General features: G+C 40.0%; 2 protein-coding genes across 3 annotated transcripts in view; both read right to left on the bottom strand.

Moving 5' to 3' along the window:
• Positions 1-16,175, bottom strand: part of mark1 (MAP/microtubule affinity-regulating kinase 1) — a 38,791-nt gene extending 22,616 nt beyond the window's left edge. For both annotated transcript variants that reach the window (XM_065259470.2, XM_065259471.2), the window contains exons 1-3: positions 15,874-16,175; positions 2,630-2,833; positions 2,330-2,383 (exon numbers count right to left, since the gene is read on the bottom strand). In XM_065259470.2, coding sequence (XP_065115542.1) covers positions 2,330-2,383; positions 2,630-2,833; positions 15,874-15,924 — 309 coding nt within the window. In that variant the 5' untranslated portion in view covers positions 15,925-16,175. The remainder of the gene's footprint in view (positions 1-2,329; positions 2,384-2,629; positions 2,834-15,873) is intronic.
• Positions 16,176-18,716: 2,541 nt separating this feature from the next.
• Positions 18,717-26,592, bottom strand: part of ptk7a (protein tyrosine kinase 7a) — a 38,883-nt gene continuing 31,007 nt past the window's right edge. Inside the window, exons 8-20 of the mRNA XM_065259469.1 lie at positions 26,363-26,499; positions 25,606-25,741; positions 25,379-25,498; positions 25,131-25,280; positions 24,830-24,974; positions 24,628-24,755; positions 22,073-22,273; positions 21,860-22,003; positions 21,547-21,776; positions 21,223-21,303; positions 20,368-20,519; positions 19,674-19,852; positions 18,717-19,555 (exon numbers count right to left, since the gene is read on the bottom strand). Coding sequence (XP_065115541.1) covers positions 19,395-19,555; positions 19,674-19,852; positions 20,368-20,519; positions 21,223-21,303; positions 21,547-21,776; positions 21,860-22,003; positions 22,073-22,273; positions 24,628-24,755; positions 24,830-24,974; positions 25,131-25,280; positions 25,379-25,498; positions 25,606-25,741; positions 26,363-26,499 — 1,964 coding nt within the window. The 3' untranslated portion in view covers positions 18,717-19,394. The remainder of the gene's footprint in view (positions 19,556-19,673; positions 19,853-20,367; positions 20,520-21,222; positions 21,304-21,546; positions 21,777-21,859; positions 22,004-22,072; positions 22,274-24,627; positions 24,756-24,829; positions 24,975-25,130; positions 25,281-25,378; positions 25,499-25,605; positions 25,742-26,362; positions 26,500-26,592) is intronic.

Genomic DNA, 26,592 nt, shown 5'->3' with positions numbered 1-26,592 from the left:
GAAAAAAAAAAAAAACTTAGCAAACATGTCTGAGGAACAGGGCAGCGCGTCACTACAGTTACGTGACTTCACGCTCGAGCCGGAAGAGAAGACAATGCTGAATAAAGTCGTAATTCTGCTATTTTTAGACCAAACTGTATTTTCGATGCATCAACACAATCTTACTGACCCACTGATGTCACATGGACTACTTTGATGATGTTTTTATTAACTTTCTGGACATGGAAACCATACATAGATTTTCAATGAAGGGGAAAGCTCTCGGACTAAATCTAACGATAAAACATCTTAAACTGTGTTCCGAAGATGAACGGAGGTCTTCCGAGTTTAGAACGACATAAGGGTGAGTCATTAATTACATTATTTTCATTTTTGGGCGAACTATCCTTATTTAGTAGTCACGCTGTTCCCTTTGGGGGCGGAGGCGAAAACACAAGCTTATACAGTATGTAAATATACACACAGACAATGACGCCCCCAGCTGCACGCTAGAATCTCCGGAAAAACAAGCCTATTTTAACCGCAAATTGTACGCTTTTAAATATACAAAAACTGCTATCTCAAACATGGAGAGGCTTCTACGTGATCTCAACTAACAGATTCTGCAATAAAACGAAAATCACAAATTTCGCAAAAAAAACTTTGTTTCTCATTTTCTCGAAACTTGTGCTGCCGACTTGAGTCCCTGGTTTCCGTGACGGGTCACATTTATGGCGCTTTTCCATTGCATAGTACCCCACGGTTTAGTTTAGTTTGGGTCGGGTCAGCTCACCTCACTTTAGTATGGTTAGCTTTTCCATCGAGTTTGGTATCACTTTGCAGTGGGAGGGATTATAGGTGTGTCCTTATATTTGTGCTGCCTACTGCTGTGACATCATACAAGTGAGAGCGTCCTTGTACATTCCCATTCATTTTATTTATTTATCAGTCCGCCACAAAATTAAAATTGGCCACCACATATAGATGTTTGCACATCGCGTTTGTCACTAACGTAACCTCTCTCTATCATAACAGTTTCTGTTAACACCCGTGGCGTCCGTAGTTGACACACTCCGTTGAGCCGCATTGAACTTGCATTTAAGCATATAATACTGACGTGCTCATCGTGAATGTTCTGCCACAAACTGCAAGTTTGTAAAAAACTGGTATGATGTTCCTGATTGTCAACCTGTGGATGTTTTTCATCGCTAATAGGGAGTTTGGGAACTTATAGCAGAGCACAGATGACAACATGTTTCCTCGAGACAGCGCAAGCTAGCACTAAAGGTAAAGCTAATATTTTACATTATAGTGAAGACGATGTAGTGACCATTCTCTTAGACCAATCAGTGATCTACTGTGTTTTCGCGTCACGTTTGGTATCAGCTCGGTTTGCTTGGAACCCCAACCGAGGTGGTACGAAAAAAAGTATTGGGTACTACGTCCTGCACCCAATGGAAAAGCTCCCAAAAGTAAGCAAACCCGACCCAAACTAAACCAAACCGTGGGGGACTATGCAATGGAAAAGCGCCATTATTTAGACTAAATATACACTTATTATGAACTCCACCAGACACGACCAATCACATTTCCCACACATAGAACTGTGAAACAAGACGATGAAGGTATCTCAGGAGACAGGAAGTAAACCAAAAGATTTTTCAGACTTGCCTTGATCCCTTTAAATGCTGCCACCGAAGTTATTTTTTGGGCCATTTTGCTTTATTTGATACACAGTAATTAAAAGACAACAGAAAAGTACAAGGTGGAGAGAGGGGTGTGAGATCGGCAAAGGACCTCGGGTCGTCGGAAGTGCGTTTGCACCATATGTCGGAGCACTGTGAACTACACAATCGGCTCTGACCAAAGGCAGCATTTTAGAGATTTTAAATGCAGCCTTAGTCAGTCGTCACAATGGGTAAGACCAAAGAACATAGTTGTGTTGTTTTTGAGCTTAACAAAATGGGAAGTGGCTATAAGAAAATAGCATTAAAAATGCCATTTTCACCATCAGGGCAGTAATTAAGAAACTCAAGTCATCTGGAAGTGTTATGAATCAGCATGTAATCTTCGCAATTGTTTTTTTCGGTGAGAGCAGGGGTTTTTTTGTTAATATTTTGAGCAAAAGATCAAAAGGTTAAACAATAAAGACATTTTTTCACAGCCTTTTTTCTCGTTTTTAATAATTTTAGTGGCGGGCACTGTAAGTAAATTTTCGACCTGAAATGTGGGAATATAAAAATCTGAAAATCTGAAGTTAAAGTGTTTAGAGACACACACTTATGTTTATGCGTGTAATTCATGAAACACAATTTTAAACATATAAATATACTTTAGAACAGCTTCTCACCTTCTGAAGACTAGTGGGATTCAGTTGTGTTTTATCGATGATCTTCACAGCCACCTGAAAGACAATGAAAGTGTGAATATTTCTACATTCATTCATTTATTCATATTTAATGCAGAGATATTTTTAGCAATATAAGACATACTTAGAGAAAATATTACATTGTTATGGTCTGTAACATCTTGTGGTCAATGACAAGGAGTACAAATTATTAAAATAATTAAAAAATTAGAAAAATGACTTTTATTATATAAATCACCCACATGACAAAACAAACACCACTGTATAAAAGAGTCCCTTCACCTCTCGTCCTGTTAAAACATGACGGGCCAGTTTGACTTTAGCAAAGTTCCCCTTGCCGATGGTTTTAAGCAGTCTGTAGTTGCCGACGTGAGGTTGTTCGTCTGTGATAGATGCCACTGAATTTCGGCAACGTGGGAGACTCTGTCGACTCGAGGATTTTGTGGGCGGTGCTGGTGTGTCGCCGTAGCCATCGACAGACGTGTGCTGAAACACAAGTGTTAAAAATTGAATTTTTCAAACATTTTCTGCCCGGTCCCCCATGTCTGATGGGGCATGTCACCCTAAACACTTTATACAGACAGGACTTTTATTCAGACAACCCATCGACTGGTTGATGATGATGATGATATAAAAATGTCTTGTGCTGTCTAAAACCCACAGAGATGAAAGTGACACGGCACAATCATAACTCAAGCATGACTTCTGTATCAAGTAAAACTGATTATTGATCGAGATTAAATGAGTGATTTCATTGTAAACAGGCAGATGTTTGTAAATGTGGTTGGTTTAACCGCATCACGGGCCCATGCACTTCAGCAAAGACATCAGTTATACAATGTGAAAAACTATTTTTAGCAAAAAGAGCGTGTTAAGAAGATTAATAGGAGAAAAACCTTAAAGGCGGGGTGCATGATCTCTGAAAGCCAATGTTGACATTTGAAATCACCCAAACAAACACGCCCCACCCCAAAGAATCTGGACCTTCTTTTGATAGACCCGCCCCACACATACGCAACCCAGGCAATGATGTCGGTTAGTAGACACGCCCCTTACTGCTGATTGGCTACAAGTGTGTTTTGGTACTCAGCCCGACTCCAAAGTGTTTCTCAAAACTCATGCACCCTGCCTGAAACTATAAACAACATAGTGTAAAAAACTGTGATTTTAGTATGTCTGCAGTGTAAACGCAGTGGTCCATTCCAGAAGCTACAAGATCTGAAATGAGAGACCTTCAGACTGAAACCACACAGAGCACTTCCAGAAGAATCCATCATAAACACAGAGAGCACTGAAGTGATGAAGCATCATTTACCTGAGCCTGTAGAAATCTGATACACACTGTGGACATAATGTCATAAACTCATGAGGATATAAATAGAAATATCACTACCATTTTGCAAAATCACACTAGGAACATCGCAAATGATGAAAATCAAACCACACATTAGGTGGCGCTGCGGTCCATGCGATTGCCACAGACGGGTTGTATTCATATCCACGTACACAAGTTTAAATGGGATTCACGGTCATTTTGCACGCGATTCAACTAATTCATCTTTTCATGTACAAAGGGCGCACACACCCCATCCAAACCGTGCCCCAGCGCTATTGTCCGCCCTCCCTAATCCCCCAGAAGCATGCACTCACACTGTACTTTTATCGGTCCGAGCCCAGGCGCACTTTCGTCATTAGGATGCGATTGTTTTGAACGCTCTCTTAACATTGGAACCCATTGTAATGTTAAATCTGTGTGATTGGTGCACGATGACACACAGCCCTCTCACATGCCTATCATATTGCTTAGTTGATCTGTGTCGCAGATGCAGCTCAGACATACACGTAACCCTGCTGCAGGCATCAGAACGTTTTTATGAAGGCAGATGAAGGTGAGTGGTCACACAATTGACGTCTCTCCTTTTAAACCAAGCTCTGGCGCGATTTTCAATCACTTTGCGCGCTCCGCCCCTGAGCCGCAGTGAACCACACTTAGGCCCACATCTGCAAGTAGGCAAGGGCGCGATTAACCAAAGTTTAAGAGCATGTTTTATATGATAATACTAATGATACTTTTACACTAAGGCAACTCAATTTTAGAGCCCGACCGATAAAGGATTTTGAAGGCCGATACAAATGTTTGTTGGTTTTAAAATCCGATATTCCGATATATCGGTCGATATTTTTCTTATTTCAGAAACTTTAAAAAGAAACTTGTTTCTTTTATTGTCTCATGACCAACTCACCATGAACTCACTTAACCTTTGTTTTCTTTGCCCGACACGTTATACACGAGTGTTGGCAACAGGGAGATTGTAGATTGCCCTCTGGTGGACAACTATACAACAGCAACACTCATGACATGGTTTCGTCAGTTTTTTTTTATATTCATTTATCGGCCATTATGAATGCCGATACCGATAGTTTGGAAAATGCCTAATATCGGCGATAATACCAGCCTGCCGATATATCGGTCGGGCTCTACTATTAATTTTTAAAACGTAATAATTCAAACATCTAAATAAGAGCTCAGATGCAAAACGCATGTTTGTTTCACCTGATGGATTCTGCCAACCAAGCGGTATTTCTGAATGGCCTGAGGCCGGCATTAAGCTCATTTGAAGTGAAAGTATTTGATAAATGTATAATACGTGTAGAGCTTATTCAGATAATATCCTTATCTCATTTTTGACAGAGGTGACCTTTAAAGACTTTTGCATCTGAGCTCCTCATATATAGATGACTCTGAAAACGATGTCGTAAGGATATTTTTTTTAGATTTATTTCATTTGAAAGCTAAATAAATATGCTTCCCATTGATTTATGTTTAGGTTTTTATTAGGAAAGAAAATATTTGGCTGAGATCCAACTATTTGTAAATCTGGAATTTGAGAGTGCAAAAAAATTTAAATTGCATTTAAAGGGGACATTTCACAAGACTTTTTTTAAATGTCAAATAAATCTTTGGTGTCCCCAGAGTACGTTTGTTAAGTTCTAGCTCAAAATACCAAATAGATAATTTATTATAACATGTTAAAATTGCCACTTGTGTGCAAAACTGTGCCGTTTTTGGGTGTGTCCTTTAATGCAGATGAGCAGATGAAGTGCAAACACTTATCACAATGATGGTGGTGGTTTGTTGTAATTGAAACTCAATTGTGCTGTGAATTATTTTCTCTCTCTCTTTCTTCTCTGCGCTAAATGGCAGTGCTGTGGTTGGATAGTGCAGATTAAGGGGTGGTATTATTATAATAAGAGCTCCTTATGACATCATAAAGAGAGCCAAATTTCAACTACCTATTTTTTATGTGCTTGTAGAGAATGGTTTACCAAAACTTGATCTTTTTCACATTTTCTAGGTTGATAGAAGCACCCAATCATAGCACTTAAACATGCAAAAAGTCAGATTTTCATGCCATGGCCCCTTTAAAGTACAAATGTATAATCCTATAAGTAACGCATATTAGTAATGAAAAGGTTTGTTTTAGCACTCTACTGGCTTACCGCTGTAATGACCTTGTGGACTGAATAGGGAAATTGTACGTTATTACATAAAAACCAACTTGATTGGGAGATCCCCAAAGAGCGGGTAGCAACACTGAAGTTTGTGGCAAATCGGTTTTTTGCAATTTTAAGAAAAATAAAATAAATAACGTTTTAATACATTTACAGTAGGAAATTTACTAAATGTCTTCCTTCCTGGAACATGACCTTTATAAAAAATCTATAATTTTGACCCATCCATTTGTATTGTTGGCTTTTTCTACAAATATACCTGTGCGACTTATGACTGATATGAGTCACATATGTTTTATCAGCATATATTCATTCATAACTGAATGACATAAAATGCTAACTGTGTTTGTTACAGATCAGATTACCTCATCTGACATTACTTAAACATAATGGTCACACCCCAAATTCACATAACTGGACAAACAAACCAGAAAACCGTGGATATGCACAGATTTACTGTGACTTACAGAGTAAACATTATATCAGTATGTGTGTTTCCTGAGAAGATTTGTATAAAATATGCCATTTACTTTATCTCTACATATAGGACCCAACATGTTGAAGCTACATCAAACACATCAGGTGAGAATGAACAGGGGCATTTTTGGACATGCTATAACAAATGATCTGTGCGGTTTTGTAAGCTGAAACTTCACAGACACATTCTACGCACTCCTGAGATATTACTTATATCTTGTTCCGGTTTCGTAGACAGATTAAAGACAACTAGTAAGTTCTGACACAGTAAAGGCTTTGTCATGGACAGCTTAAACTACTCCAGTGTATACCAAAATAACTTCAATAATAAAATCACAGCCTTCGGAGAGCTGATGTTGTTCCTCTGCTCTTGTTCAGCAAACATCAACATTTCAATTACATTTGGCTGGATCCGTACACCGGCATTTGGACAGACAGCTTTATTCAAACTAGTTACTACTACTTAAAGAAATATTTCACCCAAAGTTTCGCTAATCATCTAACCCCCTTATGCCATGCCAGATGTCTACATTTGTGTTAATGGGGATGGCATGACGATGAGTAAAGATTATAGGGTGTTTGTTTGGCTGGCAATTTATTTTGTTAATCCTCAAAAAATGAAATGTGGATGCACATTATATTTTGTCAGATTGGCAGAAACCCAAATGCAGGTCCTGATCATCAACATTCAGAGTAACTGATGATTCAGGGAGGTATCAAATGATCCATGCACAACATGATACTGAACACTGCCAAAGAGCAAATCTTGCACTTTCTGAGATCTAAAATACAGACATAATGGATTCAAAAACGGTATTTTACTAAACTAACCATGCTTATACCTATGGTTGATGACTTGAACAAAGCCTTTACACTGAATTTAAAACCTTATACTATTAAGTATTAAACTGTATGTAAGTATTCCCTCCGTCATGGAATTACATTTAGTAGACACTTTTTCCAAAGCGACTTAAAAAGGTTAGGGAACAATAAAGCGATCTGTCATAGGGAGGCAATAATACAAGAAGTGCTTATACCAAGTTATAAGTTTTTAATATAGATACTCCTAAAGGAAGATTATTCCACCAGCAGGGAGTAGTGAAGAAAAATTAGTGGGAATGTGATTTAGTGCCCTTTTGTGATGGTATGACAAGGCCCCGATCATTTGCTGTGCAGTGCCAGTGCAGTGCCAATGAATATTCTGTAGGTAAACAGTAGTGATTTATACCTGACACGCTCTTCAATCAGTAGCCAGTAGACAGAGATAAAGAGTGGCGTTACATGAGCCCATGCCAAGTTGAATGGATAGGTTGTGCCAGAAATACAAGCAGCTCAGTTTTCCCTAGGTTCAGCTGGAGGTGGTGTTTCTTCAACCAAGCCAAGATGTCTGCTAAGCAGGCGTTAATGTGTGCTGCCATGGTGGGATCGTCAGGGTGAAATGAGAACAAGATCTGGGTGTCATCAGCATAGCAGTGGTAGGAGAAGCAATGTGCTTTTATGATAGGTCCTAAGGATGTTGTATAGATGGAGAAAAGGAGTGGACCGAGCACTGATCCCTGGGGGACCCCAGTGACCATCTGGTGAGCTGTGGACAGTGTGCCCCTCCACAACACCCTGAAAGAGAGGTAAGAATTTGAACCATCGAAGAGAAAAACCTGTGATCCCTATTGGTGATAGGGTGACTAGTAGGATCTGTTGGTTGACGTGCCAAAGGCTGCCGACAGGTCTAGCAGAATCAGAACCGAGGATTTGGATTCCATGACCGACAGCAGTGCTGTTTCAGTTTTGGCCTTACTGCTTGTCGTCTGGTAGGTTGTTCAGTGATAGAAAGGAAGATACCTGATTGAAAACAGCTCTTTCAAGTGTTTTTGCAATGAACGGAAGGAGTGAGAGAGGTCTATAACAGTCTGTGAGAGAGGTTACGTGTGCCTTTTTTAAGCAGTGGAGTGACCAGAGCCTGTTTAAAAGTAGATGTAAATGAGCCGGTAAGTGGGGAGGTGTTGATGAGTGTTGGTGCGAGTGTGTCTGAAATGGCCTGTAAGAGATGGGAGGGAATTGGGTCGAGGGGCAGTTGATGGGGTGTGTGGAGAGAAGTTTAGTAACTTGGATGATACTTCAAATTGTGTGGTTTAAGTTAAGGAAATGTATGCTAAAGTACTCATACTTTCTAAGCTTTTTCTCTTCGGAGTACTTTTGACTTCAGACAGTAAACAACTTTCCGCAGCATCCACTGAGAACAGCCTAACATTTACTTGAATCATGAAAAGTCTATAGTAGGGATAAGGATATCAAAGACTTTGGTGGTGACTGGGTCATGAAGCAATCACACAAAACACCCTTAAAATGCTTTATACAACATAAAGCAAGCAGTAGAGACAGTGTACAAACTCTTTCATTGAGAATGAGATGGGACAGTAAGAAGCTCAGAATACCCTAGTAACCACCCAGAACATCATAGACAGTTCTCAAAGCACATAGCAATCAATGTTAGGGCTGTAATGATTAATCATGCAAATGCGCGTTTTCTCAATGAATGAATTTGAATGAATTAAGGTGAAATCCCGGCACATCCAAAAGCCAGGGGGCGCTCTCGTGCAGAAACTCCCTTTGTGCCACAGAAAAAGTAGCATTACAAACGCTATTCCAGGAAAAGTCTATACTTATATCGCTGGTCTTCAGATTGTTTCAGGTACTTTCATGATAATAAAGAATATTTTGATTGATAAGGACTTCCTACTGACCAAATGCCGTAGTACACGCACAAGCTGTGCATGAAACACAGAATCGCAGCCTTGCGATTCAAAATAGATTTCAGACAGGCATTTTTAATTGGACACGCGATTAATCCTTACAGCCCTAACAATGTAATACTCTTAAAAACACCAAAATAGGACTGCATGATATATCGCATGTGATTGTCTTTGCACATCTCGTCAGTAAAGCCGGTTTCTTGATTAGTAGTAAATCGCCATCACCTGCTTTCATATGGAACGGCATTTACTACACAAAGCCGTAGTTCACTTTCAAGCTGGGCCATATCGCATACATTATCGAAGGCAATACGTCTGCAATAATTAATGCGAAATTGTCCAGATTGTCAGTTACCTACGACTTTGTGACGAGATGCGCACGACGATCACATGCGATTTATGGTGTAGCCCTAACCAAAACAACAACTACCTTGTCGTCTATCTAAACAAAATGTCATGATGGTTCTTGCCGGCTTGATTATTGCCATTTATGTGTGTGAGGAAATGCCTGGAGTGTTTCTTTACACAGTAACATTGCCATCCACTGGCCTCTATGCATAATACAGAGTTTGTTATCGTGGTCACGAATCATTGTAAATGCGAATCTTTTTGACAACGTTGTTGTGTGTATTGGAAATAATAAATAAATTAAAAAAGCCAAGTAAAAATTTAAAAGGTATTTCCCACATCATTATTGGGTAAACATAGTCTTAAAGAGAATAAGTCCATAAACAGCAGCATTATGGGCTAGCATACCTGTATTAGCATGACAATCAACACACAGCCTGGATCTCTGTAGACACACACATGCACACACACCAACTTCTAATGTGCTTTGCAACTATTTTATAAATAAAGGACCTCAGATGAGTGCCTGCACACTCTCTGAACTCTCTCCCCACCATTGATGAGTAATCTCGTCAATGGAAAAGAAGAGAAAACGTAAGAAAAAAAGCGTTCCTGCCAATGACGATTTTTACGGCAATCCATATTTCCGCTATTATCCACCAGATGGCGCTCTTACACAACTACTAAAACACTGAAGCATCCACTGCGGCCAAACAGTAAAAACTGTGTGTACGTTCTGATCATCGCTCTGAATCTGATCTCTAACAAAACTCCTTCACAAAAATGCAATTATCTCAGCTTTTTGCAGAATTTTTTTTTTTTTGAAAAAACTACCCATATCTGATAAGTGATAAAAGAGAACAAATGAAGGTAGGATGAAACTTTTTTGAAAGCAGAGGGTCTGTTTTTTCATTTGATATGTTGTATGTTTTTATATTTAAAGAAGAACATTTTCTGTAGGCATTAAACTTTTGTGATAATCATAAAAAATACTTTCGCTGACTAGCAACTTTTTTTTTAAAACACTTAAACTTACATGTGTTTTGTTATTGCTGCTTATGCTTTTACTTCAGCATCCTACTTCAATGCCAGACTATAACAGAACAAACATTACAATGAAACTGTAACGGTAAATGTACAACATTCAGCATGTTGTTATTGTAGAAAAATAAACTTAAATTGTGTTTATTTAATTGAGATGAAACTGGACAAAATTCATGCAAAATATTCATTTCAAGAGGATAACTGAATAAATCTAAAACTTAATATTACACCGGTAGATGAAGGAGAATGTACATATAGTAGCTTATTTAGTACACACTAAACAATATACTGTGTAACGCATATCATGTTTATCTTTGCTGAAAAAGAAACTGTAAAAATGAAGAGGAATAATATGTTCTTTTAACATAGGTACATTGGCGACCAAACATTTTGGAAAGAAGAAGAAAAAAAGACTTCTGCATGCCCTTTACATTTGCCTTAGTGTATGGTGCTAACTGGTCATCCCCAACAGGCACGTTTTAAAAGGCTGTCTCAGTAATCAGGTCTGACGTAAAGGACAGCAAATGCCATTATTGTACAACTGATCACAATGAGCTTTGAAAACGATGACAAAGGAAAAAATACTATTTTGCTTTGTTCCACACACAAAGATAAAAACACTATTCTTCAATGATTGGGAGAGTCTGTATAAGTCTGTATAATTCTGATTTCTATGTTGTGCAGGGAGAGTAAGACAGCTTTGAGAGTAAGACAAGAAAAGGTTAGACAGCATTGAGAGTGAGTGAGTGAGGCAGCAATGAGAGAGTGGGAGAGCATTGAGAAAATAAAAAAGCACTGGGAGAGCAAGGCAGCAGTTAGAAAGAAGCAAGAGAAAGTGAGACAGCACCTAGAGTAGAAACCGCAGTGAGAAAGCGCAACAGAATTGAAAGAATGAGATAGCAGTGAGAGAACAATATAGCAGTGAGAGACAGTGGTAAAAGGGACAGCAGTAAGAGAGTGAGACAAAAGTGAAAGCAACACACCATTGAGAAAGTGAGAGAGTGGTGAAAGAGTACGATAACAGAGTGAGATAGCAGCAAGAGAAAAAAAGACAGCAGCTAGAGAGAATGAGACAATAACGAGCGCAATACAACATGTAGAGACTGAGATAGCGGCGATATAGCAAGAGAGCCGCGAGAAAAAGTGAGACAGCAGTGAGGGTGCAGTATAGCAGCAAGAGACAGTTTTGAGAGAGTGAGACAATAGTGGGATAAAAACAGTAATGAGAGAGTGAGATGGCAGCGAGAAAAAGTGAGACAGTACCAAGAAAGCAATACGGCAGTAAGAGAGAAATGTGTCAGTGAGAGAGTGAGACAGCAGTGAGAGAGAGTAGGACAATAGCTCGCAGGGCTGACAGCAGTGAGCGAGCGGGCGAGCGAGACAGCAGTGTGCGAGCGAGACAGCAGTGGGCGAGCGGGCGTGCGAGACAGCAGTGGGCGAGCGGGCGAGCGAGACAGCAGTGGGCGAGCGAGACAGCAGTGGGCGAGCGGGCGAGCGGGCGAGCGAGACAGCAGTGGGCGAGCGAGACAGCAGTGGGCGAGCGGGCGAGCGAGACAGCAGTGGGCGAGCGAGACAGCAGTGGGCGAGCGAGACAGCAGTGAGTAGGGAGTGAGTGAGTGAGTGAGTGAGTGAGACAGCAGTGAGTGAATGAGTGAGTGCAATATAGTATTGAAAGAGTGAGATGGCAGTGAGAAAAAGTGAGACAGTACCAAGAGAGTAATATGGCAGTGAGAGAGAGAGAGAGAGAGAGAGAGAGAGAGAGAGAGAGAGAGAGAGCGCAGCTGCTTATGACGCACCGGTTTCATTTCAGATGCTAGGAGTCGTCCAAGACGCGCGCATTAAGTCCATGTGCGTGCAAGAAAGAATCCTCTCTCTTCAAGCTCTCTCGCGTAAAGTAATGCCCACAAACCCCCATGTGAGGAAAAGCACGAGATGTGCATTTTAATGTGAAACTATAATAATAATAATAATAATAATAATAATAATAATAATAATAACATATAATTTTTTGTCTTTCAAAAAAAATAAATTAAAAACCGAGAATAGAATCGAATCACGACTTTAGAATCAAAAATGTAATTGAATCGAGGATTTGGAGAATCGTGACACCCCTAGTGCCGGGAGAGTGAGACAGCAGTGATAGAAAGACAATGTCGAGAGAGTGAGACAGTGGTAAAGAGAGAGTAAAACAATAACGAGCGCAATACGGCATTTAGAGACTGAGATAGCACCAAGAAAAAGTGAGACAACAGTGAGAGAGCAAGAAAGTAGCGAGAGACAGCTTTGAGATGGCAGCAAGAGAAAGTGAGACAGTACAGTTCCAAGAGAGCAATACAGCAGTGAGTGAGAGAGCGAGAGCCTGTGGTAAGAGAGTAAGACCGCAGTGAGAGAGTGAGATAATAGTGAGAGCAATACAGTATTGAGAGAGTGAGATAGTGGGGGGAGAGTGAGATGCCAGCGAGAGAAAGTGAGACAGTACCAAGAGAGCAATACAGCAGTGAGAGACAGCTGTGAGAGAGTGAGATAATGGTGAGAGCAATACAGTATTGAGAAAGTGGGGGGAGAGTAAGATGGCAGCGAGAGAAATTGAGACAGTACCAAGAGAGCAATACAGCAGTGAGAGACAGCTGTGAGAGAGTGAGATAATAGGGAGAGCAATACAGTATTGAGAGAGTGAGATAGTGGTGAGAGAGTGAGATGGCAGCAAGAGAAAGTGAGACAGTACAGTTCCAAGAGAGCAATACAGCAGTGAGTGAGAGAGCGAGAGAGACTGTGGTAAGAGAGTAAGATCGCAGCGAGAGAGTGAGATAATATTGAGAGCAATACAGTATTGAGAAAGTGAGATAGTGGGGAAAGAGTGAGATGGCAGCGAGAGAAAGTGAGACAGTATCAAGAGAGCAATACAGCGGTGAGAGACAGTGGTGAGAGAGTGAGATAATAGTGAGAGCAATACAGTATTGAGAAAGTGAGATAGTGGGGAGAGAGTGAGATGGCAGCAAGAGAAAGTGAGACAGTACAGTACCAAGAGAGCAATACAGCAGTGAGTGAGAGAGCGAGAGAGACTGTGGTAAGAGAGTAAGACCACAGCGAGAGAGTGAGATAATTTTGAGAGCAATACAGTATTGAGGGAGTGAGATAGTGGGGAGAGAGTGAGATGGCAGCAAGAGAAAGTGAGACAGTACCAAGAGAGCAATACAGCAGTGAGAGAAAGCTGTGAGAGAGTGAGATAATAGTGATAGCAATACAGTATTGAGAAAGTGAGATAGTGGGGAGAGAGTGAGATGGCAGCAAGAGAAAGTGAGACAGTACAGTACCAAGAGAGCAATACAGCAGTGAGAGACAGCTGTGAAAGAGTGAGATAATAGTATGAGCAATACAGTCTTGAGAAAGTGAGATAGTCGGGGGATAGTGAGATGCCAGCGAGAGAAAGTGAGACAGTACCAAGGGAGCAATACAGCAGTGAGAGACAGCTGTGAAAGAGTGAGATAATAGTGAGAGCAATACAGTATAGAGAGAGTAAAATAGTGGGGAGAGTGAGATGGCAGCGAGAGAAAGTGAGAAAGTACCAAGAGAGCAATACAGCAGCGAGTGAGATGTCGGTGAGAGAGTGAGACAGCAGTGAGAGATTGAGAGAGTGAGACAATAGCAAGAGAAACACAGTAAGCGAGAGAGAGAGAGAAAGATAGAGAAGGTGAGACAGTACAGAGAGAGGGAGTGAGACAGTGCCGGGAGAGTGAGACAGCAGTGAGAGAGAGTGAGACAGCAGAGTCTGAGGATGGTGTGTGGTAGACAGCTGTATTGATTTGAACGGAGAGCACTGCACTGATATCTAAAACCTCTTTGACCTCTGTTAGGACACACTGCAGTAAACACTGCTTTACAACACACTCCTCTTCTCTACATACTGTATTAGGCTGACTGCACTCAAAAGCACAATAAAAACAGACAGAGTCTCATGATTTCACTTGTCCTCTGTTGTTATATCCTGCGTCGGAATTCATAACATGAGCGTGAGCGATAACATTCTTCATGGGCTTACAGGAAAATATTTCTCAAAAATAAAGAAACTTCTGTCACAAATATAGTGTTTTACAACATGCATGCATTTTGCAAAGCAGCACTTACAACTAAAAAGTTGTCTAGCTAAATACTGCATGTGTCATAATGCAGGGGAATGCTTTAACAGGTGAGCATGGTAGTGATAAAACTTAAATGGTTGAGAAGTGGGAAAAAAAATGATTTTTGTTAGGGTACCCTAGGCAAGCTTATCATTCAATAGCCTAGCTTAGCATGACTTCAACCCATTAGCCTGCTATCTTACAGTCAGGCCAAGATGTCATGTGCTGTGTTTTAGCCTTTTCTGCATTGATTTTTTTTTTTTAGATAATCTGCAGAGCAGTGAGGAGGCACAGATTTAAACATGAAATGGATCTTATAGACACCACTAAAAAATACAACTATACAAAAGACATAGTAAAATTGTAGGGCATGTGCTTGCATCTAACAGACAGAAACATGTCTTATCTATTCATTCAGTATAAACATGAGCCACACATGGATGCATTTCTGTCTGTGTCTGTAATTATATGATTGAAACAACAATCCACTGTGAATGTAAAGATTCAGATACAGATCATCTGTTTTACTGCATTCAACACAAGTGAAGGAATCCTTTACATAATCTAATATTGTCAGAGATCTGCATTAACCCAGCAGTACACAAATTCTTGCACACTCTCTCTCTCTCTCTCTCTCTCTCTCTCTCTCTCTCTCTCAATAACTGACTATACAAAACATTTCCCATTCATCACAATGATAAATTCATCCAGTAATAAAGGTGCCTGTGCATTTCATCTATTAAAAAGGCTTAATTCTCCACAAAAACCCTTTTGCTTTAATATTAGTTTTAAAATTTACTAGTAAACTTTCAACTCCCATTCAGATTATTTACTGTTGATGAACAATCATCAATAAATCTTACTCTATATTATTGATTATTATCACTGCTCAATGTAGTATAAATAATTATTATATCCCTAAAACATCTCCTTTTGTAAATAATGAATGAATGTTTTAACTAACGTTATTCTTTTAATAGATGTGATATCATCCTGATGTGTCCGCTAAAACAATACTTAATATTGTGTAAACTAAAACCATTTAATTATATCCCCCACCCTGCTGTGGACGTATCAGTCATATAAAACCTATACTGACTCAGTTATACACAATGACAATGCAGTTACACGTGAGTCTGATAATACTGAATGTGTCTGATCATCATCATCATCATACGACCCGTTCAACTTTCGGTATGCCTTTAAATCGACACGACAAATAAACACAAACGGCTCGTGCATTCACGCATACTCATACATTGTGTCGTGCACTTACATGCTCGGCGTCGCGCTCGTTCACGGTGGGCAATGGCGTTCGGGTCGACATCTTGTGTGTTTACAGGCCGCTCGCGCCAGCGCCGGCCGGCCGTGCGGAAGATAACGCGGAGGAGAGAGATATCCGATCCGCCCTCACAGCGGCATTGCTCCCGGCATTCACGAGACGAGACGGCGGAGGCTTTCCGGTCTATAACGCGCGCGTATCCACGAGCGGCCCGGTGCTGAGAGACAGAGAGAGCGCGCGCTGCGGATGCGCGGACAGGGCGCGCACGCGCGCCCGCCCGTGTGTGCGTGCATTGATCCACCCTGATACACACACACATCTTACATACTCAACACACATAGGTAAATCCATTATATAATAAAACTGTGATGTAATAAAACAGGCAGATAATTTAACTTAACTTATAATATCAGTTACTCTTTACCTATCCTAGTATATATATACACACACACACACACACACACACACAGAAAAATACATCAGCATACTGCCTGACAATCGTTTTATTTAAGAGTTTAAAGTGTGTGGTACATTAAAGTTCTCAACAATCTCTGAAAAAGCTCACTTATCTGATCAACATCCCCATCTAATGGCTTTAAAACAGTACTGCAGGTCCAACAACCCCTTGCAGTTAGGGAGGGCTCGCTGCATCCTCTGATGGACATCCAACGCCGCTCACATCCAAGTGTGACGTCAGAGGCCGCGCCCAATGTCCAAAAGTCACATTGTGTCTCCCACGTTCCGTTGCTTTAAAACGGTTTTTTTTAAGTCAGTTTATTACAATAACTTAAAGCTCCTATATCTTGTTATCTTCTGATATTTCAAACTGTGTCGGGACCGCATCTAACTGTATTGTGCCTCACCCTCCACACCACAAGAGGCTGCCCACATCTATTCAATTCGATTTCGTTTATTTTATTCTGCATTGTGGCAATTTAGCATTTTCAGTAGGTGGAGAGACATAAGACTTTTTTTTATTTATTTTTAATGTCAATAAAATATAATAGTCAATACAATTAAAGCTCTGAAGACATCTCGGCTATTAAATAAAGTTTTTCAATTTGTATTTATTTTTTTATATATATAAAAATTGTGAGAGTAGAGAGTTGTTTAGTATAGACGTAAGAGTAAAACAGTATGGATTAATTAATGGAAGAAAAAATTATCAAATAAAAGTATTTGGAATTTCATAGTTTTCTGAATAAATTTGTCATAAAATGAGATCTGATCTTCATCAAGTTAAGGGTATTGACAAATTAACGTGCCTAAAAGTAATTACATAAAAATTTGGATCTTTCATGTCATTATTGATTAGACTCTTTCAATATTCAAAATGGCAGTGAAAAAAGTAAGTGAACCCTTAGAATTAATAACTGGTTGACCCAATAACCTCAACCAGGCGCTTCCTGTAGCTGTAGATCAGACCAGCACATCATTGAGGAGAAATTTAAGCCCATTCTTCCTGGAAGAACTGCTTGAGCTCTGTCATATTCTTAGGATGTCTCATATGTGTGGTGGCCCTCTTCAAGTCAATCCATAGCATCTCTATTTTGTTTTGCTGAAGCCATTCTGTTGTGGACTTGCTCCTGTGTTTTGGGTCGTTGTCCTGTTGCATCACCCAACTTCTACACAGTTTCTGTTGATGTACAGACATTTTCACATTATCCTGAAGAATTGTCAGATATTCTTGGGAATTCATCTTCCCCTCAATGATTGCAAGCTGGCCAGGCCCAGATCATGATGTTTCCTTCATAATACTTTACAGTTGGGATGATGTTTTCATGATGTGCCATGCCCTTTCTACGCCAGATGTAGCACTGTGTGTTTTTTCCAAATAGTTCAGTCTTAGTTTCATCAGTTCGCAAACATTTAGCTAACCGTACATTCACACGGGGCGTAAGCGTGTCTTAACGGAAGGCTTGTCTGAAGCGTTGCCAACAGTCAATCACTGGGGCCGCAACACAAGCTCCGGTCTTCCATAAACGTAATTGGCTGGCTCTGCCTAGGTTATTTGTATAAGGCCATATGATTGGCTGACGCATGCATTGCCGCTTGAAAAGTTGAGAAATGTTCAACTTCTGCCGCGAGCAACGTCACTGACGCGGCGCCGACGGATCCACAATTCAGTTTGCCAACGCTTGACGTCACCCATTAAAAGTGAATGGGAAGCGTCAACGCTTACGCCCCGTGTGGGCGTGCAGTAATGGTGTTCTTGTGCAGAGCAAACTCCAAAAAAAATTTTGCTTTCTGTGCTTTTCATGTTGGGTCCTCTAGATGTATATAAAGTGACATATTTTTTATACAAAAACCTTCAGAAACTGAAGAATTGAAGTCATGTACCTCTGGGGTGGTATGAGGGTAATTATTTTGTTAAATGTTGGCGAAAGAGCACAATTGTGGCACAAAATAAAATGTGGCGATTTTTTTAAGCGTTTAAAAAATGAGAACTATAATGTATGGCATAAGAGCACTTTGACCTTTGCGCGCAACTAAGTGCTCTTCCGTCATACAATATAGTTCTCATTTTTATCTGTTTAAAAAAAACCACCACAATTTATTTTGTGCCACCATACTTACTCGTGTAACTCCTCATGTAACAGTCTTTAAATACAGAAAACATGGAAGATGGGTGGCTTGTAAATTCATCCCTGTTTGGATCCTAAGGAATGAATGGGGCTAGGCTAAATGCTAACACATTCACGACGCGCTGTACAAAGATTAAGTGCATGGATTGAATAAAGATAGGTTGTATTAATTAGCCTAATTTGAGGTAAGAACATAGTAAAATATTGAAAGAGGGTGGTGTTTTCCTTTAAAAGAGCAAAAAATGAAACAGATTTTGTCAAAAGTGAGATTTTATTGCGACAGCAAAATATGCAACAGAAGCTTTTGTTCACAATAAGAATACTTCAGAATTGGTATATAAACTGATTTGTAACGTGTGGATAGCAATTGCAATCTTAAACACTTAGTAAGCAATAAAACACTGTAAATGTATAAAAAAAAAAACATTCAAGTCGTAACATACAGCATACTAAAATCAAGACATCCTTCATTTTACAGGCACTTGAAATTTTCGACAACGTCATTTTATAAGCTTTATCGCAACTGTGTACGAGTACTTCTGAATTATATATATATAAAAAGGCTTATAAAACATAGACATTATAAAATGTCATATAAACAGTACCTTTTCTGTACATTGAAAACAGGACCTTTTAAACAAATTAAGAGGTTCCCGAGACAATCCTTCTGAAATAAAAACTGCTTAGCGCATGGCTTGATATTACAAACGCACTTGAACTTATAAAGTCAAATTGAACCTATGTGACGGGGTAACTATTTGTACAAACCCCAATCTTTCACCCTTCTAATTTTTTAAAAAATAATCTCCTAAAACTGTATTAAACAAATATATAAAAGAAAAAAAGGGGTTAAAAAATAAGTCTTTTTGTCTTCGAGTCACGACACTTGAGGGTGTTCCGCCTTATGTTATCATGGCTCTGTTAACTCTTTCACACTTTGCTTTCAGAGGGCAGATCGCCGAGGGCCGTGACGATGTCACTGAAAGACAGTCTGTCTTTAGGGCTGGCAGCCCAGCATCGCACCATAAGTTTAAACACTCGAGATGGACAACCTTGCGGGGGAGACGGCTTCAGCTTTCCTTCCTGCAGACCTAAACAAACACACAAATTCAAACATTTAGGAACAAATCAAAACCAGGAGCTACAGGGTATTTGTTGATTACGGTCATAGATATCGAAGTGAACTGGCACTAAATGATCATTTCGTACCTTCTAGGACTTTGTCATCAGTGAGTTCAGCATACGGCATTTCTCCAAAGTTGAACACCTCCCACATGAGCACTCCAAAAGACCAGACGTCTGTTTTAGTGGAGAAATCATCTTCACAGACAGCTTCAGACGGGAGCCAGCGCAGAGGAATCCAAGATTGACGATAATGATAATACTCACTGTAAGTAAAATAGACAATTACTAAATATAGAATCACTCTCTCACAAGCATTTTTCCCAACATTTTCCTTGAGCCCCATCAATCCCCTACATCCATCTTTCCTTTAGATTTTGCCGTTACGAAGGTGATTATTTTACATAATAGAATATTTTGTGTACCTAATCTTGCCATTGTAAGCCTATGATAAAAAAATGTGCTCTATATAAAATGATTAATGGAACATTTTATGCATTTGTAGTTGACCTCGAAGCATATCTGAAACCCCACCAGGTTGGGAACCACTTTTATTATTTTTTATCTGCTTAAAAATCACCACGTTTTGTTTTTTGCCACCATACTTACTCATGTAACTACTCATATAACAGTCTTTAAATAGATAAAAAAAAGAAAATGTTTGATGGCTTCTAAATTCATCCCTGTTTGGATCCTAAGGAATGAATGGGGCTAGGCTAAATGCTAGCATATACACTTCTGTCGTGACTAACGGCTCGTGTTGAGATTGCTGTAATGATACCTATTATAGACGTCTTTACTGAGGCCCAGAGCAGACACCTTCACTTGACGTTTAGATGAGATCAGACAGTTACGTGCCGCCAGGTCTTTGTGGACGAATCGCTGGTTGGACAGGTGCTCCATCCCTCGGGCAATCTGAAGACATATAGACACCTGCAAAGAGAGCGAGACAGAGAGAACAAGTGAATGTCCATGCTTATGCGTGCCTGTGTGTGAGAGTGTATGTGTAAAAATCGAACACATTTGGTGGCGTCTGTCCGCTGCGACTCTGGACGGTGTTTAAATCACTGCCACACCACTCACATTAAAGGGACACCACTCATATTTTTACCGTTTTGGAATCCATTCAACTGATCTCCGGGTCTGGCGGTACCACTTTTAGCATAGCTTAGCATAATCTATTAAATCTGATTGGACCATTAGCATTGCGCAAAAAAACGAATAATAAAGAGTTTTGATATTTTTCCTATTTAAAACTTGAGTTTTAGTAGCCAAAAATAGTCCCCTGTTTCAAAAATAATCAAAAATATCGAAACTCTTGGGTTATTTTTTTGCGCGATGCTAATGGTCTAATCCGATTCAATGGATTATGCTAAGCTATGCTAAAAGTGGTACCGGCAGACCCGGAGATCGGCTGAATGGATTCCAAAACGGTAAAAATTAAATGTTTAAATCTAGGGGAGCTGGAAAATGAGCATATTTTCAAAAAAAGTGGAGTTTCCCTTTAAATAACATAATATTTGTCCCAAATCGTTACTGAATTTGTTTGTCCGGTGTGCGCTACCTGCAGGTTCCTTAAGTATGCGTGTCTGTGTTTATGAATCAGAGTGTGTGAATGCAGACGGTGATTATTTACCTTTTGTTTGGTACTGAGAGGTTGAACTTTGACTTTGTCGTCTTTGCTCTTCGACACTCTTAGGTACTGCTTCAAATCACCCTGGAAATTACAGACTGCTTTAAATACTTTGAGTTTAAAGCAGCTCAGTGTGTTCATCATATTCACTATAAACATATGAGAAGATCAGATGCAAATGCCACTAAATGCCACCTTTGTCAAAAATGAGATAACAGCATGTATTATGTTCAACAAATGAACCCTTTAAGACGATGAATACATTAAACACTTGACATCTCTATTCTGATTGGTTGTACAGTGAGAACAAGAAAAGTATGGTATTACCATGTCAGTGTACTCGAGGATCATGTAGTGCGGCTCCGTTTCTCTGCACACGCCCAGCAGTCGAGCGACGTTTACGTGACTGAGCTTAGCAAACATGTCACATTCACGTCGAAATTCAGCCTGGATCTGTTCATCGCGCGTCTGCAGACTCTTCACCAGCACCACCGTCTCCTCCTCATCTTCGCCGGCCTTCAATTTAGCCAACAGGATTTCACCAAACTCTCCTTTACCTGCACCACCATACACAACACTTATCAAATGTAACACACAAACATGATCTTGTTTACTCAGTTTTATGTTCTGTGGTTATTACCCAGCGTGGTGATGGTGTGTAGGTTATTTCGAGGGAAATGTAACTTGTCCTGGCTGCTGTGTCGTTTGTTGTTGCCGGCCATGTTGGTGAGTGCCACCTCCTCCTGAATCTCTGCTGTAGTGTGACCATTCTGTTGTACGTCGCCTGTGATCAAAAAATGACGTTAGATTCATGCATCTCTAAATCACTGGGGTTAATGAAAAGTCAACACACCGTTCAGGCACTCCACCTCCCGCTCATCTCCGTCCTGTCCTTTGTGAAGTCTTTTAGAATTACGTCTCTGTTTGCAGTAAAACATGAGACCCAACACGATGATGATGTAAGCGACTGCCGCCCCCACCGACAGCCCGATAGTCTGAATCATTTTATAAGGAGTCTTTTCTTCTTCTGCCAATGAGTGTTGAATCGGCTTTTCTGCGGACAAACAGGGTTACAGGTAAATCTCTTTCAGTTTTTGACTGTCAGTTTGAATTGGCATGATAGCACAAAACAAGCCTGTTTATTATTTTCATTCCCTCCAGAAAAACATGAGTCTGCGATTGCATGATTCAATGCATAATCAACCAAAGTCAGCATATTTATGCGGGGGCCGCATTTTTTCTAATACGCCGCACTTTCGGCGCATAAATTGCAGATTTCCGCGCACAAAATATGCAGGGCTTGCATGATTTTATAACCCCCACATTTTCGTAGCAAAACATCACATATATCTTAGCATAAACAGTCCTTCCAAAAAACGCAGAGTTTTTTGTGATTGTTGCGGGTAAAAATCCTTGATCTTGCGGCACGTTTTCTTAAAAAATGCGATGTAATATGCGGGATATTTATGCAATATTATGCAATGAAATTGCATAAAAATGTTTAGCAGCTTTTGCAGCTTTTCATTGATGTTCACTTCCTAACATTCCCATGACAACAGGGGACATGGCTGTGCATGTGTAAAGTAAATGCAACATTTTTCAACTTTCTGCTAAGATATATGTGAGTTTTTGCTACGAAAATGCCGGGATTATGAAATCATGCAAGCCCCACATATTTTGCGAGCCGAAATCTGCAATGTATGTGGCGTATTTAAAAAATGCAGCCCCTGCATAAATATGCGGACTTTGGCTGATTATGCATTGTCCCCTGTTGCTATGGGAACGTTATGAAGTGACGTAATTACGCGACGTGAACATCATTTAAAAGCTGGGAACCCGCAGTTTCGTCGCATAAAATTGCATATATATTTAGCATATTCATAAAAAATGCAATGCAATATGCAGGATATTTATAAATATATAATTTTATGCAATGAAACTGCAGGAACTTGCAAAAACTGGTTGCAGCTTTTGATTGATGTTCACTTCGCGTAATTACGTACCTTCCTAACATTCCCATGACAACAGAGGACATGGCGGCGCATGTGTAAAGTAAATGCAACATTTATCAACTTTTTTCATCATATATATCTGCTAAGATATACATGACTTTTTGCTAGGAAAATGCAAGGATTATGAAATCATGAAATTTGCAATTTACGCGCCAAAAATGTGGCGTAATTAAAAAATACGGCCCCCCATACATATACGGAATTTGGCTGATTATGCATTGAATCATGCGATCGCATAATTGCGTTTTTCTGGAGGGACTGCATAAAGTTGAAAAATTTCGCATTTACTTCACACAAGCACAGCCATGTCCCCTGTTGATATGGGAACGTTATGAAAGAGATAGTTCGGCCAAAAATGATATTAAACCCACTATTTACTCACCCCCAAGCTGTCCGAGTTGCATATGTCCATCGTTTTTCAGACAAACACATTTTCGGATATTTTATAAAATGTTTTAGATCTTTCAGTTGATTTAATGTAATGTTACGGGGTCCACCCATAGTCCACGACCTTCAAATCCAAAAAAGTGCGTCCAACCTTCACAAATTAAATCCAAACGGCTCCAGGATGCGACTAAGATGGCGGCGCTACCGGAAGGTATTTATTTTCGTTATTAAAGTTTTAAATATGGATATTTCTACAACAACACTGCGCGGATTACCCTCAGAAGACCTTTGTTTATCATCCTGGAGCCGTTTGGATTTATTTTGTGAAGGATGGACGCACTTTTTTTGGACTTGAAGGTCGTGGACCCTGTAACATTACATTTAATCAACTGAAAGATCTAAAACATTTTCTAAAATATCCGAAAATGTGTTTGTCTGAAAAACGATGGACATATGCAACTAGGACAGCTTGGGGTTGAGTAAATCATGGGTTTAATATCATTTTTGGCTGAACTATCCCTTGAAGTGATGTAATTACGTGACTTGAAAGTCATTGAAAAGCTGCAAACCCCAACCGCAGTTTTTGCAAGTTACTGTAGTTTTGCCAGTTCCCACAATTTTATTGCATAAAATTACATAAATATTCTACATATTCCATCTCATTTTTTAAGAAAACGTGACGCGAGATCAAGGATTTTTGCCGGCAACAATCACAAAATAACTCCTTATTTGATTTTTATTTTATGATTTTTAGTAAAAACAGTGAAAGAAATATATATAAGAAAACGTGCCGCAAGATCAAGTATTTTTGCCCGCATTTTTCTGGAAGGACTGACAAAAGCTTAAAACATCTTTAGACCACTTCACATCATGATTTCATGTTGACTAACAGGAATAAAGAGCTCCTATCTGTCAGGAGAAACCCTGAGACTCTCTTGAATTACTGTAAAATTCAACGGGTCTGTGATAAACAACACATAATCAGATTACAACTGAACGACCAACTGACCCACGACATAGAGCTCAGCTGATGTGTGCGCGATGTTACAGCTGTTTCCTGCGATGCACGTGTACTTTCCTGTGTCCTCCATGCTGACATCATGAATGACCAGAGAGCCATTGGGCATCTTCTGAAACCTTAAATAAATAAACCCAGATGTGAGAACTGAACACTTCATTTTTAAGATTACAGTGCGTTCATTTGACTTTACCTGCTCCTGCCTGCCTCCAGAAATTTGTCTTTTTTCTTCCACTGGATAAAAGGGAGAGGATCTCCAGTGGCCTGGCAGTGAAGTACAGCGGTGTGGCCCTGATACACTGTGGTATTCTCCGGCTTGAGTACGAACACCACATAAACTAAACGGGAACACGGAAAAAGGATTCACAAGAGCTGTATGAAATGCTTTGTACCATCTAAAACAGGGGTGGGCATTCCTGGTCCTGGAGGGCCACTGGACAGTGGCCCTCCAGGACCAGGAATGTCCACCCCTGATCTAAAACCTTTATCTGTACCTGCAACGGTAAGCTGAACGACAGCTCTGATTTCTCCTTGCTGTTTATTGGAGGCGATGCAGGTGTAGTTTCCCGCATCTGCCCGTGTCGCTGTTGTGAAGTTAAGCGTGCCGCCCTGCTGCTCCACGCTTGCTGTGAAATTACTGCCGTCTGTAGAGGGCGACAGACAATTTTTAACACTTACTGCAGGACATTGAAATATCTTCTATTAAGTTAATTTTAAATATGGTCTGCATTTCTCTACAGACCTGTTCTGATCCAGCGTATGGTGGGAGTCTGTCGACCCTTAGCTGAACACTGCAGATGTCCTTCTTTATCGAGCTCCACACACTGGTACGGCTGAGGTGTCGGTGTGAACTTCAGACGCTCTGAAACGGCAAAACAAAATGTTTCAGTTTCAGTACAGTTTCACTTTTATACTAAGAGGTTCATGTTTGAAGTAAGCTATAAGGTTAATGATTGAAGAGTTGCTCACCCAGTACAAAGACTCGTGCAAAAGCGGCAATCCATCCTGCTTGATTTTTGCTCTCACATCTGTACATATGTCCGTCATAAACCTCCACATTATTAATGCGCAGGGTTCCATTGGAGAAAAGCTTAAACCGGGCGTCCTTTAACAAACACAAGCAAAACTTTAATCTGCAGACAATAAAGAAATGTGAAATATGATGTGAAGTCAGTGACAGGTCTGCACTGGTTTGCTGTAACAGATAAATACACAGAAGTCGCTGAGCTGTGCAAAGCATCCAGGTTTGGATTAAACTGTAAAGATTATAAGCATGCCTGACTTTGACAAGCAGCAAAACACACAAGCCGAGCCCTTCACAGCCAACAAAGTGAAGAACAAAATGTTGAAAATAGTAAATTGGTTAAAGGTGCAATCCATTGCATTGCCATCATTGCATCCCTATCAAAATTCTACTTGACAGTTTAAAATATTATTGTGTTTTCTTTGATTTTGTATGTCACAAATAAATTTTGCTATGTATATGGGTGTGTGGGTAATATTGAATTCCTACAAAATGGGTCACGTACCAAAAAGGCTTAAAAACGCTTTTTTTAAATAAAGGACGGATGCATTACATGAGGGATTGTGTGTGGTGTGGCACAAGATCATATTCTCTCAGCAGAACTATAGGATGTGTCACATCAAAAGGACACCCTTTACCCTCAGGATATGAAGATTGTATTACACACATAATTTCAGGCTGACATCACTGTTCTATTCTCACCTCTGCATTGATTGGCATGGAATTTCGGTACCATGTGACCTCAGGTTCGGGTGTGGCTCGAGTGTGGCAGTGCAGATAACCAGCGCGCCCCTCTTCAAGCTGACTGTCCACCGGTTTCTCAATCCACTCCGGCTTTGCTACAAAAACACACAAACAGACACAAAGCAGATGTTTTGTATGAGTCTAATGCTTTATTCAAAATAGGGCTGCCTCACGATTAGTCACGAATA

Source organism: Paramisgurnus dabryanus, chromosome 24 (assembly GCF_030506205.2).
Source record: "Paramisgurnus dabryanus chromosome 24, PD_genome_1.1, whole genome shotgun sequence".
NCBI classification, from domain to species: Eukaryota; Metazoa; Chordata; class Actinopteri; order Cypriniformes; family Cobitidae; genus Paramisgurnus; species Paramisgurnus dabryanus.
The sequence above is the reverse complement of the archived record's forward strand: the minus strand, read 5'-3'. Positions and strand labels throughout refer to the sequence as shown.